Below are 18,671 nucleotides of genomic sequence, written 5' to 3' on the forward strand. Positions count from 1 at the left end.
TACTAAGAAAAATATATAAAAGCACAATGAGTTAAATACTTTCCCACGTGGAATTTACCCTCATCTCATTATTTGAGTCTGGTACAAGGAAAAAGCACAGTTTTTTTGATCTCCCTTTCCCAGTTGAATTTTATATGTCACCTAATGTTGAGTACAATGTAGAGAATAAATACTTTATTGGGGTGGTCTGCATTATCCAATTACTCTTTTGTAATTTAGCTATAACATTTCAAGGAGTTGTCAATGACTTCATTTTATCTGTTGGGTTGTATATAATGTTGCTCAAAGTAATTAAGTGGGTTTCCAAAATAAGTGAAGATTTTCATTGTAACAGGATGCATTGTAATAGACTTTTATTTACATTAAAGAAGTGTATATATTCAACCGCAAGGCCATGGCTCTTCTCACTGAGGTTCCTGGAGTTTTGGCACATGGGAGATTCCACAACAAAATTATATTATGCTTTAACATCTCTAAAATTTAGGATATCATCAAATTTTCCACTGGAAAATTGTCTTGAAATTTGATTTAACCTTACCTACCTTTTTAGTTTCTTGTCATTTTAGATGCAAACCACAACTTTTAAGAGATAGTTCAGTTCAGTAGCAAATATTACGACACTCCCTCAGAGAATCCTTTCCTGTCTGAACAGTCCCACTCTGCTTGTATTACTATATCTTCAAGTTGAGTTAGAACAAAAATGTCTGAATTTGGACAGAGTTCTAATGAGCAATAAAAGGCTAGAAATTAACTTGAAGGGAAAAATTCCACTGTCTGAACTTAAATAATTCAAAGTAAATTCATATATATCACAGAATCTTAAAGATAGAAATAACATGGGAAATTTAGCACAACTGCCTCAATTTACAGATAAGAAAATTCATTTATTCAGAGGTAACTTAGGTGCCAGCTCTGGAAATAGAGCTGTGAATATAGAGTCCCAGCACTCAGATGTCTTCCAGTCAAGTGTGTTAGTCACTCAGTCATGTCCAACTCTTTGTGACCCCATAAACTGTAGCTGTCCATGGGATTCTCCAGGCAAGAATACTGGAGTGGGTTGCTATTTCCTTCTCCAGGGGATCTTCCTGACTCAGGGATTGAACCTGGGCTGCTCACTTTGCAGGTAGATGATGTACTATCTCAGCCACCAGAGAAGCCAGTAGTAAGGAAAAAATGCAATGAAAACAACTGTAATTGTGATAGGTATTTCAAAAGAAAAGTAAAACCAGATAAATGGAGTCTTTGCCCTCATGGGGCCAGTTGAGGTAGAATAGAAACTAGAGCCAAGGTTTCCTGGCTCACTAAGCCATCTAGAAACCATAGGACTGATTGCAATACATCCACACAAGACACTTCTGTTTTCAAGAACTTTTTGCTTCTGCTTTTAGAAAAGCTCAATTTTTTTTTTTTTTTTTTTGGGCTGTACTGAGTCGTCATTGCTATGCATGCTTTTTTCTAGTTGTGGGAAGCAGGGGTCACTCTCCAGTTGCTGTGCTTGGGCTTGTCGTTGCCGTGGCTTCTCTTGTGGAGCACAGGCTATAGGGCACCCAGACGTCAGTAGTTGCAGCTCCTGGCTTCAGAGCACAGGCTCGGTAGTTGTGGTGCATGGGCTTAGTTGCTCTATGGCATGTAGGATCTTCGGGATTGAACCTGTGTCTCTTGCACTGGGCAGGCAGATTCTTTACCACTGAGTCACCTGGGAAGCCCCTAAATTTTTTTTTCCTCTTGCCAATTGAAAGAAAAAGAGAATTTGTCCTTTTATGGATGCAATTTCTTTTGAAAATGAATTTGTGACCAATTTACTATTAGTTTCCTGTACAGCATGAAATTAACAAAGATTAAATCAGTAATGTTATTCACTATAACATATTTAAGGGTACATTTTTTTTAAAGTAGTTTTGTTAACACTTCGTTTAAATTTTTTAATCTGTGATGTTGAAAAATATTTTTTCTTAGCCCAATAGTCAAAAAAGATACCTGCTCTTCACAGATACAAGGTTCAGTGAACAATGCGTGTGTGACTTACTTTCCTATATACAAATTTCCACTTTGGGATGAAGATAGAACTTAATCTGCACATTTTAATAATTAAAGCTATGATTTCAGTATGCTCAAATGGGTTAGTAACAGGTTTTTCTTTTTTTCTTACTTAGGGAGAAAGTCAAACAGGAGAATGAGAATAATTTATTTTGGAGCTAAAAGGAACTCTTCAAATGATCTTTATTATCCCCCTTTATTTACACTTGAGGAAATTATGGCCTAGAGAAGTTATCTTTCTCATCATCAACAAACCAGGAGCAGAGCAAGGATTAGAAAACTGGATGTGGGGTGACCAAACTGGCTCTTTATTATGCTGAATGCCAAGAAATTATAATTCTTTAGGAATCTCTCCTTTTACCTTAGAAGATTATATGTTAATTTCATGAACCCCCTTGAGTGAGTGATAAAGGTAAGATCTGGGGATTAACTAAACTTCAATGGCTTCCTACTGCCATTGGAATGAACTAACTCTTTAACTATGATTTTTAGGCCAGTTCATAACATGGCCCAACCTTCCTTTTCAGCCTTGTGACACATAATCTTCCTTTCAGAGACTTGTTCTTGCTCCATGAGTACTTTCATTTTTCAGATACCTTGTGCTATTTTTTTTAATGCTTCCTTCCTTTATTTATATAATTCATTAAGATTCTTGTACCACAGTTTTTCAGATTGAGCATTCCAGACATGGCAATGAATTGTTTTCCTTTATGTGGAAAAAGAACAAACAGAATTGATCTTAAATACAGATATAAAATGGCCATTTGCCTACACACTTTGACCTGAGGGAGGTTACAAAAGCAAAAACAAAAAGTATTCTTTAACTCCTGGTTTTTGGCTCAAAATTTTTTATCGTTTTGAGTACTGTCTTCTCCCTGGAGTCCTGTTAAGATTGTATGTACATGTAAGGCTCATTATATTATCCAGGTTCAATGGACATGAGTTCTATTGTATGACTTTTATTTTGACTGGGGTAATTGGATTAAAATCATTTTTTTCTTCTAGAAAGAAGGATGAACTCTGAGAGAAAACTAATCCCTATATACAAGCATACCTCAGAGATACTGTGGTACACTTCGTGGCCACCACAATGAAGTGAATATTGCAATAAAGTGAGTCACAGGAACTTTTTGATTTCCCAGTACATATAAAAGTTATGTTTATACTACACTATAGTCTGTTGTGTAAAGTAGTAGTATGTCTGAAAAACAATGAATATACCTTAATTTAAAAAATATTGCTGAAAAATGCTATCATCTGACAATGCAGGGTTGTCACAAACCCTCAATTAGTTTTAAAAAAAGCACTCTGCCTAGACTTTTTATACTCTATTGCCCTTCCTCCAGATACTGCATTTTAAAACAAAGGTTGAAGCAACCCGTGTTGACTGTAAGCACCATTTTCCAACAGCATTTGCTCACTTTACTAAATAATTTTTCTTCCAGGCATATTAAATTGGCATAAAGCATTGTGTAAGTTTGATTTAAGATCCCCTTCATGGATCACAGCCTTGTTAGGGTAAATAGGCTTGCGTAAACAATGGAATGATCTTGGTTCATTTCCAAGACAAACCATTCAACATCACAGTAATCAAGTCTATGCCTCAACCACTACAGCTGAAGAAACTGAAGATGACTGGTTCTATGAAGACCTTATAAGACCTTCTAGAACTAACACCAAATATGTCCTTTTCATCTTAGGGGATTGGAATGTAAAAGTAGGAAGTTGAGATACCTGAAGTAACAGGCAATTTTGGCTTTGAAGTACAAAATGAACAGGGCAAAGGCTAACAGTTTTGTCAAGAGAACACACTGGTCATAGAAAACACCCTTTTCCAACAACACAAACGACAACCATATATGGACATCACCAGATGGTCAATACAGAAATCGGATTGATTTTATTCTTTGCAGCCGAATGGAGAAGCTCTTGTACTGTCAGCAAAAACAAGAACGGGAGCTCACTATGGTTCAGATTGTGAGCTGCTTATTGCAAAATTCAGGCTTAAATTGAAAATTTAATTTCCTAGTGGGAAAACCACTAGGCCATTTAGATATGACCTAAATCAAATCCCTTATGATTATACAGTGGAGGTGATGAATAGATTTGAAGGATTAGATCTGGTAGACAGAGTGCCTGAAGAATTATGGACGGAGGTTTGGAACTTTGTACAGAAGGGAGTAACCAAAACTATCCCAAAAGAAGAAGTGCAAGAAAGCAGTGGTTGCCTGAGGATGTTTTAAATTAGCTGAGAAAAGAAGAAAAAGCAAGGGAGAAAGGGAAATATACCCAACTAAATGCAGAGTTCCAGAGAATAGCAAGGAGAGATAAGAAAGCCTTCTTAAGTGAACAATACAAAAAAGTAGAGGAAAACAATAGAATGGGAAATAAGAGCTATCTTAAGAAAATTGGGGATATCAAAGAACATTTCATGCAAGGATGGGCACAATAAAGGACAGAAATTATAAGAACCTAACAGAAACAAAAGGTTAAAAAGAGGTGGCAAGAATACATGCAAGAACCACACACAAGAAAGCTCTTAATGACCCAGATAACCATGATGGTGTGATCACTTACCTAGAGCCAGACCTCTTGGAGTGTGATATCAAGTGGGCCTTAAGCATTACTACAAACAAAGCTAGTGGAGGTGATGGGATTCCAGGTGAGCTATTTAAAATCCTAAAGATGTTGCTATTAAAGTGCTGCATTCAATATGTCAGCAAATTTGGAAAACTCAGCAGTGACCACAGGACTGGAAAAGGTCAGTTTTCATTCCAGTCCCTAAGAAAGGCAATACCAGGTATCGATCAGAGCTGCCTGGGTGGTCGAGGACGTGCAGAAGCTCGGTCGCAGCTGCCAGACCATGCTGAGTGGAGTGTGCGCCCGGCTCGCGTGAGCGCTGCGAGGGACACGCGCGCCGCCGTCCGCGGTCGCCCTGAGGTGTCTGCACGCGTCCAGCTCGCGGCCGTCCACAGACAAGAGCGATAGGACGGAGAGACCACCCCGCGCCTTCCACCAGGTCTTGCTGGAGTTCCTGGTGTGTCCGCTCTCCAAGAAGCCGCTCAGATATGAAGCATCGACAAATGAATTGATTAATGAAGAGTTAGGAATAGCCTATCCAATTATTGATGGGATTCCTAATATGATACCACAGGCAGCTAGGATGACACATCAAAATAAGAAGCAAGAAGACGTGGAGCAGCATTAGATCATACTTAAAAACAACACACATTCTAAATATTCTAAATACCACCTACTTTTTAAAAAGTCAGAGTGGCAGGTATTAAGTGGAGGAGAAGAATGTTTCTGTCTCTTCCTACGCTGACTGTCCTGATTGCACTGGTATCTTTAGCAGGACTGTTTTACTCAGCCTCTGTGGAAGAAGACTTCCCTCAAGGCTGCACTCGCACCACCAGTCTGTGCTTTTACAGTCTGCTCTTGCCGATTACCATACCTGTTTATGTGTTCTTCCACCTTTGGACTTGGATGGGTATTAAACTCTTCAGGCATAATTAACGCAGCCAGAGCCAAGATGGTGTATCCTAAAGATATGCTTGAGTGCCTGTCTCTGAAGGCTCGTCTACATGGGAATACTGGAAACCCGCTTAATTTGCAGGAAAGATACTTTGCCTAGCTTTCTGTCAGGGGTCTAGGTCTATGAGAGGCTTAAGCTGCAGAGGAGTCTTTATTGTACTTCAGTTCTGCCCTTGTTTTTTGAAGGTTCTCATTTATACCTGGAGTATCAAAAGGAACAATACAGAGTGTCTTGTTGGAAATTAACAGCCCCAACCATCACTTGATGGCATATCCCATTCATAATTAAAAATTACTATTTTGAAATTTTATGTTTATTTTAGATTCAACGGCTTTGGTAATGTCACATGTTAACAATGACTAAAATAATTCCGAAGGAGCTATGTTGGAGTAGTTGTAGAGAAATGCATTTGAACTAATGTGATATAAAACTATAATAAAATGGAAATTTCATGAACTTGCCAAAATTCTGAGTTTTTAAAATCACCATTTCTTTGGCATCAAATGCTTACATTAATTTTAATAAAATAATAAATAAAAAGATATTGACACTTGCCATAAAAAAAAAAAAAAGAAAGGCAATACCAACAAATGGTCCAACTACCATAAAATTGCACTCTTTTCACATGCTAGCAAGGTAATGCTCAAAATTCTTCAGGCTAGGTTTCAGCAGTACATGAACCCAGAACTTCCAGAAGTACAAGCTGGATTTAGAAAAGGCAGAGGAACCAGAGATCAAATGACCAACATTCATTGGATCATAGAGAAAGCAAGAGAATTCCAGCAAAACATCCATTTCTGCTTCATTGACTATGCTAAAACCTTAGACTGTGTGTATCACAAAAAACCTTGGAAAATTCTTAAAGAGATGGGAATACCAGACCACCTTACCTGTATCCTGAGATACCTGTATGCAGGTCAAGAAGCAACAGAACTGACATGGAACAACGAACTGTTTCCAAATTAGGAAAGGAGTATGTCAAGGCTGTATATTGTCACCTTGCTTATTTAACTTACATGCAGAGTACATCATGTGAAATGCTGGGCTGGATGAATCATAAGCTAGAATCAAGACTGCTAGGAGAAATATCAACAACCTTAGGTATGCAGATGATACCACTGTAATTGCAGAAAGGGAAGAGGAACTAAAGAGCTTTCTTGATGAGGGTGAAAGAGGAAAGAGAAAAAGCTGACTTAAAACTCAACATTCAAAAAAGTAAGAACATGGTGTCTAGTCCCATCACTTCATGGCAAATAGGAGGGAAGTGGAAACAGTGACAGATTTTATTTTCTTGGGCTCCAAAATCACTGCTGATGGTGACTGCAGCCATGAAGTTAAAAGATGCTTGCTCCTTGGAAGGAAAGCTATGACAAACCTAGATAGCTTATTAAAAAGTAGAGACATCACTTGCAAGCAAAGGTCCATATAGTCAAAGCTATGGTTTTTCAGTAGTCAATATGGATGTGAGAATTGGACCATAAAGAAGGCTGAGCACCAAAGAATCGATGCATTTGAACTTTGGTGCTTGAAGAAGACTCTCAAACAGGAAGGAGATCAAACCAGCCAATCCTTAAGGAAATCAATCCTGAATATTCATTGGAAGGGAGGATGCTGAAGCTCCAATACTTTGGCCAACTGATAGGAAGAGCTGACTCATTGGAAAAGACCCTGATGCTGGGAGAGATTGAGGACGGAGGAGAGGGGGCGACAGAGGATGAGATGGTTGGATAGCATCACAGACTCAATGGAAATGGGTTTGAGCAAACTCTGTAAGACAGTGAAGGACAGAGAAGTCCAGTGGGTGCAGTCCATGAGATTGCAAAGAGGCGGACACCACTGAGAACTGAATGAGTTTCAGATCTAGAGCCTAGGTAGTTCCCTGGCAGTCCAGTGATTGGGCTCTGTGCTTTCACTGCTGAGGGCCCAGATTCGATCCCTGATTGGAGAACTAAGATCCTATAAGCTGCATGGCATGGCCAAAAAAGATGTAGAGCATAATGATTTTACCTAAATACATCATGAAATGATTACCACAATAAGTTTATTGAACACCTATCATCTCATACAGTACAAAATTAAACAAAAAAAATTTTTTTCCTTGGGATGAGGACTCAGGATTTACTCTTAACAACTTTCATATATAATATGCAGCAGTGTTGATTATATTTATCATGTTGCACATGTCATCCCTCGTATTTATCTTATAACTGGAAATTGTACCTTTTGATTGCCTTCATCCAATTCCCCCTTCCCCTAACCCCACCACTGCCTCAAATCTGATCTCTTTTTTCCTATGAGTGAGTTGATTTGTTTTTGAAACATGTTTGACCTCCATCACTGTGTTAGTTCCTGGTACCCAAAATGGTGATTCAATACATTTCAAAATGATCATCCTGGTAAGTCTAGTTATGATCTGTCACCATACGAAGACATTACCTAACTATAGACTGTATTCCCTACAGTGTACATCTGTCTCTATGACTCATTTGTTTTGCAACTGATATTTTGTACCTCCTAATCTCCCTCACCTATTTCTCTCCTCTCCCCCTGCCACTCCTCCCCTCTGGCAACCACCTGTTTGTTCTCCAGATAACCTGTACTATTTTTCTTCGTTTTCCTATATTATCATACTACATAGCCTTCAAAATCTACCTTAAATTTCACCTCCTCTCAGAAGTTTCCCCTTCCTATTGGAATCAGAAATACTCTCTTTGGAACTGATGACCCTGGACCAGTCAGCATTTATTATGTTACCTTGATTCATAGTTTTGTTTCTTAATTTCTCAGCTAGTATATGAAAATATTTAAGAACAAATGCCGTATCTTTCCTTTTTATTATTTATTTCTCATATCTTTCATTTTCAATCTTTTTTCATTTACTCTCACTACCACAAAGGCTGGTGTGAAACTTTGCACTCACAGGGGGAGCTTGACATTTCAGTTGCATGATAAAGTGAAAGAGCAATGAGAGCTCTATTATATCAGAATCACGTTTAAAGTAAGACTATGTCTTATAAGATCATCTACCCCCGGAATAACATGTCCCAACTACTTCCAATCCTGGCCACCTCTACTTAATGGCTGGACTCAGAATTCAGACTACCTTAGTTAGACATAGCTTCTCCCAAGATAGGCTTGATATTTGAAAATATATCAACAGCTGTATTTGCCCTTCAGTCACATTTGAGAACTGTTCATAATAACTGTAATTGAGAAGACCAAAGCCTGCTTCACAAAGAAAGCTGACACCTCGCTATACCAGTCTGTCCAGTTATAAGGGAAGAGTCAAACCAGCACACTTGCTGTTTAGAACAGGTGCCTATGGGCTGCCTGCTGCCCTCTCAGCCCCAACCTAGGGCACAGGAAGGGGCAAGGATGCCACACTGGGGTGTTCTTCTGCACCCTAGACTGGGAACCCAGAATGGCTGTTTCTGCCCACCCCCACGCCCCAAACCGGGTCCAGTCCCTGGGAGAACAGCTGCTTCTCCTCACAGAGGAATTCCCTACAGCAAGGCCACACCACATTGCTTAGCATTTATTAATAGGATGTGGTGTGGTTACCAAACCAGATCTCACAGCTGAGGCAGAGGAGGCTGCCAGAGCCCCACTGTGTAAATGCCAGTTGTGCTGCAGGGCTCCTGAAGAGCACCTAGCTCCTGTCACCCAGGGGTGCTGGGGAGCCAGGTGAACCACAAAGGCGCTGCAAGTTTGTTTTATTTGATGCACTGCTGATAAACAACTAGATTCTAAGGTGCAAATGCAACCAGGATTGCTACAGACTCTAACTTTTGACAAAGCCTAAATCATGAACACTGGAAGTACCCAAGCATATTTCCTCCTGATTCCAGTCTTGGTTATCCATGCACGGCCCATCTGTTAATTACATATACAAAGAAGGAAGGTGGCCACAGAGAATGAATACACAAAATCGTGTCAGCTTGCTTAAGTCATATCTGCTTGCTTAACAACAACGTCAGGATTTTCTCAAGGTGATAGCCCTTTCTTCCCCTGTTATCGTTTGCACCGCCAAGTACACACAGGGAAAGCAGACCAGTGAAGTTTAGTACCTAGCCCGAGTCAAAGGGTTAACCTCCCACTACTCAGAGTGTGGCCTGGAGATCAACAGTAAGGAAACCTGTTAGCAATGCAGCAGCTCAGGCCTCACCCAAGGCCCACTGAATCACAATTTGCATTCTTACTGGATCCCCAGGTGATTTGTACGCAAATTAAATTTTGAGACTTTCTGAAGAGGGCTCTGAGTTCTAGAAGTAGATGTTCTAAAAGAAAGCAGTTCTGAATTCATTGGAAGGACTGATTCTGAAGCTGAAACTCCAATACTTTGGCTACCTGATGCAAAGAACTGACTCACTGGAGAAGACCCTGATGCTGGGAAAGATTGAGGGCAGGAGGAGAAGGGGACGACAGAGGGTGAGATATTTGGATAGTATCACCGACTCGATGGAAATGAGTTTGAGCAAGCTCCGTGAGTTGGTGATGGACAGGGAAGCCTGGTGTGCTGCAGTCCATGGGGTCGCAAAGAGTAGGACATGACTAAGCAACTGAACTGAACTGAATTCTAGATCTTTGGCCATAAATCCCTTAAGCTTCTTAGCCTAAGGAAAAGGAAACTCTCCTGTCACAGGCAACTGTTATGAAACCTAACGATGGTAAAAGCACTTCGAAAAGTTAAAAATACTCTATGCAAATAACATTCCCCTACTTCATGAACCGCAAAAACGAAAAGATCTCTGATAGGGTAAGGGGCCTTCCTCATTGAAAACAAAAAAGGAAAGCAGGCTCCATATTTAACTTGGCAGGAAGTCACCAGCTTTCTTTTTCTCAAAGCTTGTGGGGCTGTAAAAAAATGTAGATATTTATACATTGCTTTCTTGTTCAGATAAAATATTGTAGAATTTCCCTAGTCTACAAGTGGAATTTCTGAGTGTGAGGTATGTGCCTCTTCAAATGTATTGAGTGGTGAAATCATTATCCAAAAAAGGCTCTAAAAATTAAACAATGTGTAAGAGTTCTTATATCCTCAAGAGCTCACTAAAATGTCATTTTATTCAACCTTAACTTTTGCAGTTCTAATAAGAAAATAAAGTATCTCAATGTTCTTTTATCAATAATATGCATTTCTCTGATTCTTAACAAGGTTGACCAAGTTTTCAGATGCTGCCCCTGAAGCCTGGGTTTGTATCTCTTTTTGGTTACTTTGTTTCTGTGTAACCTTCGGCAATCTATTTAAGTCTCAGTTTTGTCAATTATAAAATTAAATGAACTGATGCATGTCCTATGTTCCAGCCACTCAGGATGGCTGTCTCTTGCCCTCTCTACATCCCCTGCCCAACTAGTGCCTGCTTCATGTACACCCTGCTCACAAGACTGATCTTCTGAGTGCTTGCCCCAGGCCCCAGCTAGTGATAGCTTCAGATCAGATCAGATCAGATCAGTCGCTCAGTCGTGTCTGACTCTTTGCGACCCCATGAATCGCAGCATGCCGGGCCTCCCTGTCCATCACCAACTCCCAGAGTTCACTCAGACTCACGTCCATCGAGTCAGTGATGCCATCCAGCCGTCTCATCCTCTGTCGTCCCCTTCTCCTCTTGCCCTAATCCTTCCCAGCATCAGAGTCTTGTCCAAGGAGTCAACTCTTCGCATGAGGTGGCCAAAGTACTGGAGTTTCAGCTTTAGCATCATTCCTCCCAAAGAAATCCCAGGACTGATCTCCTTCAGAATGGACTGGTTGGATCTCCTTGCAGTCCAAGGGACTCTCAAGACTCTTCTCCAACACCACAGTTCAAAAACATCAATTCTTTGGTGCTCAGCCTTCTTCACAGTCCAACTCTCACATCCATACATGACCACTGGAAAAACCATAGCCTTGACTAGACAAACCTTTGTTGGCAAAGTAATGTCTCTGCTTTTGAATATGCTATCTAGGTTGGTCATAACTTTCCTTCCAAGGAGTAAGCATCTTTTAATTTCATGGCTGCAGTCACCATCTGCAGTGATTTTGGAGCCCAGAAAAATAAAGTCTGACAGTGTTTCCACTGTTTCCCCATCTATTGCCCATGAAGTGATGGGACCAGATGCCATGATCTCCGTTTTCTGAATGTTGAGCTTTAAGCCAACTTTTTCACTCTCCACTTTCACTTTCATCAAGAGGCTTTTGAGTTCCTCTTCACTTTCTGCCATAAGGGTGGTGTCATCTGCATATCTGAGGTTATTGATATTTTTCCCGGCAATCTTGATTCCAGCTTGTGTTTCTTCCAGTCCAGTATTTCTCATGATGTACTCTGCATATAAGTTAAATAAACAGGCTGACAATATACAGCCTTGACGAACTCCTTTTCCTATTTGGAACCAGTCTGTTGTTCCATATCCAGTTCTAACTGTTGCTTCCTGACCTGCATACAGATTTATCAAGAGGCAGATCAGGTAGTCTGGTATTCCCATCTCTTGAAGAATTTTCCACAGTTTCTTGTGATCCACATAGTCAAAGACTTTGGCATAGCCAATAAAGCAGAAATAGATGCTTTTCTGGAACTCTCTTGCTTTTTCCATGATCCAGCAGATGTTGGCAATTTGATCTCTGGTTCCTCTGCCTTTTCTAAAACCAGCTTGAACATCAGGAAGTTCACGGTTCACATATTGCTGAAGCCTGGCTTGGAGAATTTTGAGCATTACTTTACTAGCGTGTGAGATGAGTGCAATTGTGTGGTAGTTTGAGCATTCTTTGGCATTGCCTTTCTTTGGGATTGGAATGAAAACTGACCTTTTCCAGTCCTGTGGCCACTGCTGAGTTTTCCAAATTTGCTGGCATATTGAGTGCAGCACTTTCACAGCATCATCATTCAGGATTTGGAATAGCTCAACTGGAATTCCATCACCTCCACTAGCTTTGTTCGTAGTGATGCTTTCTGAGGCCCACTTGACTTCACATTCCAGGATGCCTGGCTCTAGGTCAGTGATCACACCATCGTGATTATCTGGGTCGTGAATATCTTTTTTGTACAGTTCTTCTGTGTATTCTTGCCATGTCTTCTTAATATCTTCTGCTTCTGTTAGGTCCATACCATTTCTGTCCTTTATCGAGCCCATCTTTGCATGAAATGTTCCTTTGGTATCTCTGATTTTCTTGAAGAGATCCCTAGTCTTTCCCATTCTGTTGTTTTCCTCTATTTCTTTGCATTGATCGCTGAAGAAGGCTTTCTTATCTCTTCTTGCTACTCTTTGGAACTCTGCATTCAGATGTTTATATATTTCCTTTTCTCCTTTGCTTTTCACTTCTCTTCTTTTCACAGCTATTTGTAAGGGCTCCCCAGACAGCCATTTTGCTTTTTTGCATTTCTTTTCCATGGGGATGGTCTTGATCCCTGTCTCCTGTACAATGTCATGAACCTCATTCCATAGTTCATCAGGCACTCTATCTATCAGATCTAGGCCCTTAAATCTATTTCTCACTTCCGCTGTATAATCATAAGGGATTTGATTTAGGTCATACCTGAATGGTCTAGTGGTTTTCCCTACTTTCTTCAATTGAAGTCTGAATTTGGCAATAAGGAGTTCATGGTCTGAGCCACAGTCAGCTCCTGGTCTTGTTTTTGCTGACTGTATAGATCTTCTCCATCTTTGACTGCAAAGAATATAATCAATCTGATTTTGGTGTTGACCATCTGGTGATGTCTGTGTGTAGAGTCTTCTCTTGTGTTGTTGGCAGAGGGTGTTTGCTATGACCAGTGCATTTTCTTGGCAAAACTGTATTAGTCTTTGCCCTGCTTCATTCCGTATTCCAAGGCCAAATTTGCCTGTTACTCCAGGTGTTTCTTGAGTTCCTACTTTTGCATTCCAGTCCCCTATAATGAAAAGGACATCTTTTTTGGGTGTTAGTTGTAAAAGGTCTTGTAGGTCTTCATAGAACCGTTCAACTTCAGCTTCTTCAGTGTTACTGGTTGGGGCATAGACTTGGATTACTGTGATATTAAATGGTTTGCCTTGGAAATGAACAGAGATCATTCTGTCGTTTTTGAGATTGCATCCAAGTACTGCATTTCAGACTCTTTTGTTGACCATAATGGCCTCTCCATTTCTTCTGAGGGATTCCTGCCTGCAGTAGTAGATATAATGATATCTTAGTGATAGCTTATCAAAGTTTTAACCACTGAACCACCAGGGAATTCTGAGTGATAGCTTATCAAAGATGTGATAAGTGATAGCTTATCAAAGAGAGGCATGTCCCTCTACTGGTTTCCCTGGTAAACCCACCTGAGGTCAGTTCCCCTATAACTGGTATTGCCCCACTGCTACGCCCCAGGAGGGGAGACTGCCACCACGTCCTGCTCACAGACCTGCCCACTGCACATGGTGGGGTGTCACTCCAGTACCTTGTTTCAGACGCATTAGCTCCCCCCATCCATTAAACCAGTGAAGTCTCTGTTGCTGACTGTGGACTTTTTCTTCAGTCTTGAAGCTGAGCAAGCACGGGCCTTGTGTTGGGTGCAGCCCAACACATGTAAAGCACACAGAAAAGAGACTGGCATAACAGGTTACCCCAGAGTCACCTGAGCTATTTGCTGCCCAAATACGGATTCAGCAATTTTCTCAAAGAGCCCCTGGTTCTTTGTATGAATGTATGGTATTTAGAAATCACAGCCTGAAGTCTATGGGTGTTCATTACCCCCTATGTTCTCGTTGCTGCTAAGACTTTTGATGAACAAAGATAGAAAATATGTACTTTAAAGATAAATGCATTTACATGATTTTATATTGATAATTCCAGTTCAGATGTAAGATTATAGGCTTTCACATATTTCTTGAATTTTGTGTTTATATCCTTTTTTCTTAAATTGAAAACCTTGGCTCCCAAGAACATTAATGTAATTATATAGTTACTTTATCCTACTAAATATACAGTAGCTTCAAAATACAGTAACAATTTTATTAACATTTATGACTACTGAAAACAGTATTTTAAAATTTTTCTTTGCCAAAAAAAAAATTAAGAAGAAAAAAACGTTTAAAAGAAAAACAAATTGCTTTGCTGTTCTTTTTGTCCTTGGCAATATTTCATGAGGGAGATAGAGTCAATATGTTTTATATACTTATATATTTAGTCAGTGGAGTTTTCAACAAGGATGCCAAGACAATTCAGTAGGAAAACAAGAGTCTTTTCAACAAATGATGCTGGGACAACAATAGCAACAAACAAAGGAATAAAATTGGACCCTTGCTTTATATCATATACAAAAATAAACTCAAAATTGATGAAGACCTAAATGTAAGAGCCAAAGAAAAGTAAAGAAGAAACCATGAGCGTAAATCTTTACCACCTTGGATTTGGCAATGAATTCTTAGTATGACACTAAAAGCACAAACAACAAAAAGTAGATTAATTGGGCTTCTGTCAAAATTTAAAACTTTTGTGCTTCAAAAGACGCTTTCAAGAAAGTTGAAAAGGCAACCCAAAACTGGAAGAAAAAACTTGCAAATCATATATCCAATAAAGAACTTCTGTTTAGAATTATATCAAGATCTCTTGCTGCTGCTGCTCCTGCTAAGTCGCTTCAGTCGTGTTGGACTCTGTGCGACCCCATAGACGGCAGCCCACCAGGCCCCGCCGTCCCTGGGATTCTCCAGGCAAGAACAGTGGAGTGGGTTGCCATTTCCTTCTCCAATGCATGAAAGTGAAAAGTGAAAGTGAAGTGGCTCAGTCCTGTCCGACTCTTAGCGACCCCATGGACTGCGGCCTACCAGGCTCCTCCTCCCTCCATGGGATTTTCCAGGCAAGAGTACTGGAGTGGGTCTCCATTGCCTTCTCCAATCAAGATCTCTTACAAATCAATAATAAGAAACAAATAACTTTTTTATTGGGCAAAAGAGATCTCATGTAAGCATTCTTTCTTTGATGGTTACCAGAGTCAGGGGGTGGGGGTGGGTAAGTGAAAAGGAGTCAAAAGGTATAAACTTCCACTTATAAAATAAATTAGTCAAGGTATGTAATGCACAGCATGATGACTATAGTTAATAATACTGTACTGAGTATTTGAAAGTTGCTAAGAGTACATCGTTTTGCTTTTTTTAATGATTTTTTTGGTGTCAACCATTTTTAAAGTCTTTATTGAGTTTGTTGCAATATTGCTTCTGTTTCATGTTTTGGTTTTTTGGCCACAATGTTCCATGTCAAAATGTGGGATCTTAACTCCCAGAGCAGGGATCAAACCTGCACCCCCCTGCATTAGAAGGCGAAGACTTAACCACTGGACTGTTAGGGAAGTCTCGATTATTGTGGTGGTCATCTTGCAACATATCGATGAATACAAATATTGAATCATTATGTTGCACACCTGAAACTAATGTTTTATGTCAATTATACCTCAGTTTTAAAATGTTCTTACTAAAGTCAAATATAAATAAGCACAGGTCTGCATAAGTATCTCACCAAAGAAGATACACACCCAGGCAATAAACACATGAAAATCATCTGCCATCAGGGAAGTGCAAATTAAAACCACAATGAGATACCACTTCACTCCCACTAGGATGGCTGGAATCAAAAAGACAATAATAAACATTGACAAGAATGTAGAAAAACAGGAACCCTCATATACTGGTGGGGATGTGAAGTGGTGCAGCCGCTTCAGAGAACAATCTGGCACGCCTCAAAAAAGTTAAGGACTTAAGCAGTTCTACTGCTAGAGAAATGGAAACATATGTTCACACAAAAACTTGTACACAAATGTTTATAGCTGCATCATTCACAATAGTCAAAGGTAAAAAACAACCCAAATCTCCATCAGTTCATGAGTGGATTCACAAAATATGGTATATCTATTTAATAGAATGTTATTCAGCCATAAAAAGGAATTAAGTGTTTGTACAGGTTACAGCATGGATGCAGCTAGTCACAAAATACCACATATCAAATTATTCCATTTATGTGAAATGTCCATAATTGGCAAATATATAGAAAGAGAAAGTAAATTAGTGATTGCTTTAGGCTATGAAATGAATCGGCGAAGGCAATGGCACCCCACTCCAGTACTCTTGCCTGGAAAATCCCATGGATGGAGGAGCCTGGTAGGCTGCAGTCCATGGGGTTGCTAGGAGTCTGGCACGACTGAGCGACTTCACTTTCACTTTTCACTTTCACACACTGGAGAAGGAAATGGCAACCCACTCCAGTGTTCTTGCCTGGAGAATCCCACGGACGGGGAAGCCTGGTGGGCTGCCGTCTATGGGGTCGCACAGAGTCGAACACAACTGAAGCGACCTAGCATAGCATAGCATGAGGTGAATAACTGAGTGGTAATTGATAAAGGGTACTAGGTTTCTTTTTGAGGTGCTAGAAATGTGACTGTGATGATGGTTGTAGGACTCTGTGAATATCATAAAATCCACTTAACTTTTCACTTTAATAAAATCGGTGATTTATATGGTATGTGAATTATATATTAGTAAAGCTGTTAGGAAAAAAGAAAAGTCTGAAAATAAAGATCAAATGGAACAAATGAATCTAACAGTGTAACAAATTAATGGCATAATCACAGAGGAATTTCAGGAATTTATTTATTTATTTGGCTGTACCACAGGCTTGTGTGGTCTTGGTTTCCTGACCAGGGATTGAAACTGTGCCCCCTGCATTGGAAGGTGGAGTCTTAGCCACTGGACTGCTGGGAATTCCTGCTTTTCAATTTGATTTTATTTATATGTGGCTTATTTACATGTTTCTAAAGTAAAATCTATTAACATAAATATATTCAGAGAAATCCAGTTTCTTTTCGTATTTTTTCTATTCTGTTTCTTCTTCCTATTGATACGGTTAAAGCATTTAAAATATTTAGATATAGTTAATATACCATAACACCCACCCTTTAAAATGTATAAGTCATCGTTTTTAGTATATTTACAAAGTTGACAACTATCATCACTATCTAATTTTGAGAAGAATATTTTATCTTCTCAAAAAAAAAAAAGTAACTCCCTATTCCCCATTCACCTTCCCCCTAACCCTGGCAAGTACTAATTTACTTTCTTTCTCTCCAGGTTTGCCTACTCGGGACTTTTGTTATCAATGGCATAATTTAATCTATGGCCTTTTGTGACGGTCTTCTTTCACTTAGCACAATGTAGTCAAGATTCATTTATTTTGTTGTATGAATCAATATGTTATTCTTTTTTTATGACTGAATAATATTCTGTTGTTTGGATATAACAGTTTGCTTACTCATTCATCAGTTGATGGACCTTGGGGTTGTTTCCATTTTTTGACTGTTACGAACAGTGCTGCTGTGAATATTCATGTTGAAGTTTCTGTATGAACATATGTGTTTCCTTCTCTTTGGGATATGTCTAAGAGGAATTGCTGGGTTACATAATAGATAACCTTTTTAAAAAAGTTTTTGTTCTTGCAAGACAAAATAGAGATATGAATATTAATATTATGCAGATATCATCATTTTCTTAGCCAAATGGTAACACTCCACATATATTTTTTCTTCTCTTTGCTTTCTTCCCTTAAAATGTACCCTCCAAAATAAAATACAAATTTTGTATGCTGGGCATCAGTCCATATCAGTATGTAGATATTCCTCGCTTTTTTTTATAGTTGCATAATCAGGATGTGCCATGTTTATTCAATTCAGTTCAGTTACTCAGTTGTATTAGACTCTTTGCAACCCCATGGACTGCAGCACGCCAGGCTATCCTGTCCATCACCAACTCCCAGAGCTTGCTCAAACTCATGTCCATCCAATTTGTGATGCCATCCAACCATCTCGTCCTCTGTCGTCCCTTTCTCCTTCTGCCTTCAGTCTTTCCCAGCATCAGGGTCTTTTCCAATGAGTCGGTTCTTCGCATCAGGTGGGCAAAGTAATGGAGCTTCAACTTTATCATCAGCCCTTCCAATGAATATTCAGGACCGATTTCCTTTAGGACTGACTGGTTTGATCTCCTTGCAGTCCAACGGACTCTCAAGAGTCTTCTCCAACATGTATGGATGTGAGAGTTGGACTGTGAAGAAAGCTGAGTGCCGAAGAATTTTGAACTGTGGTGCTGGAGAAGACTCTTGAGAGTCCCTTGGACTGCAAGGAGATCCAAC

The 18,671-nt window shown here is 39.6% G+C and overlaps 1 protein-coding gene and 1 pseudogene across 1 annotated transcript; both read left to right on the forward strand.

Annotated features, from left to right (window-relative positions):
- The first annotated feature begins 4,900 nt into the window (after positions 1-4,900).
- LOC102389824 lies at positions 4,901-5,245 on the forward strand (annotated as a pseudogene).
- An 87-nt stretch (positions 5,246-5,332) lies between these two features.
- On the forward strand, positions 5,333-6,031 carry LOC112586179 (phosphatidylinositol N-acetylglucosaminyltransferase subunit Y-like). The gene has a single exon (XM_025289972.3). It carries the CDS (start codon positions 5,338-5,340, stop codon positions 5,551-5,553), a length of 216 nt encoding a protein of 71 aa, XP_025145757.1. The 5' UTR covers positions 5,333-5,337; the 3' UTR covers positions 5,554-6,031.
- Positions 6,032-18,671: the final 12,640 nt, after the last annotated feature.

The sequence above is a fragment of the Bubalus bubalis genome, chromosome 1 (assembly GCF_019923935.1).
Source record: "Bubalus bubalis isolate 160015118507 breed Murrah chromosome 1, NDDB_SH_1, whole genome shotgun sequence".
NCBI classification, from domain to species: domain Eukaryota; kingdom Metazoa; phylum Chordata; class Mammalia; order Artiodactyla; family Bovidae; genus Bubalus; species Bubalus bubalis.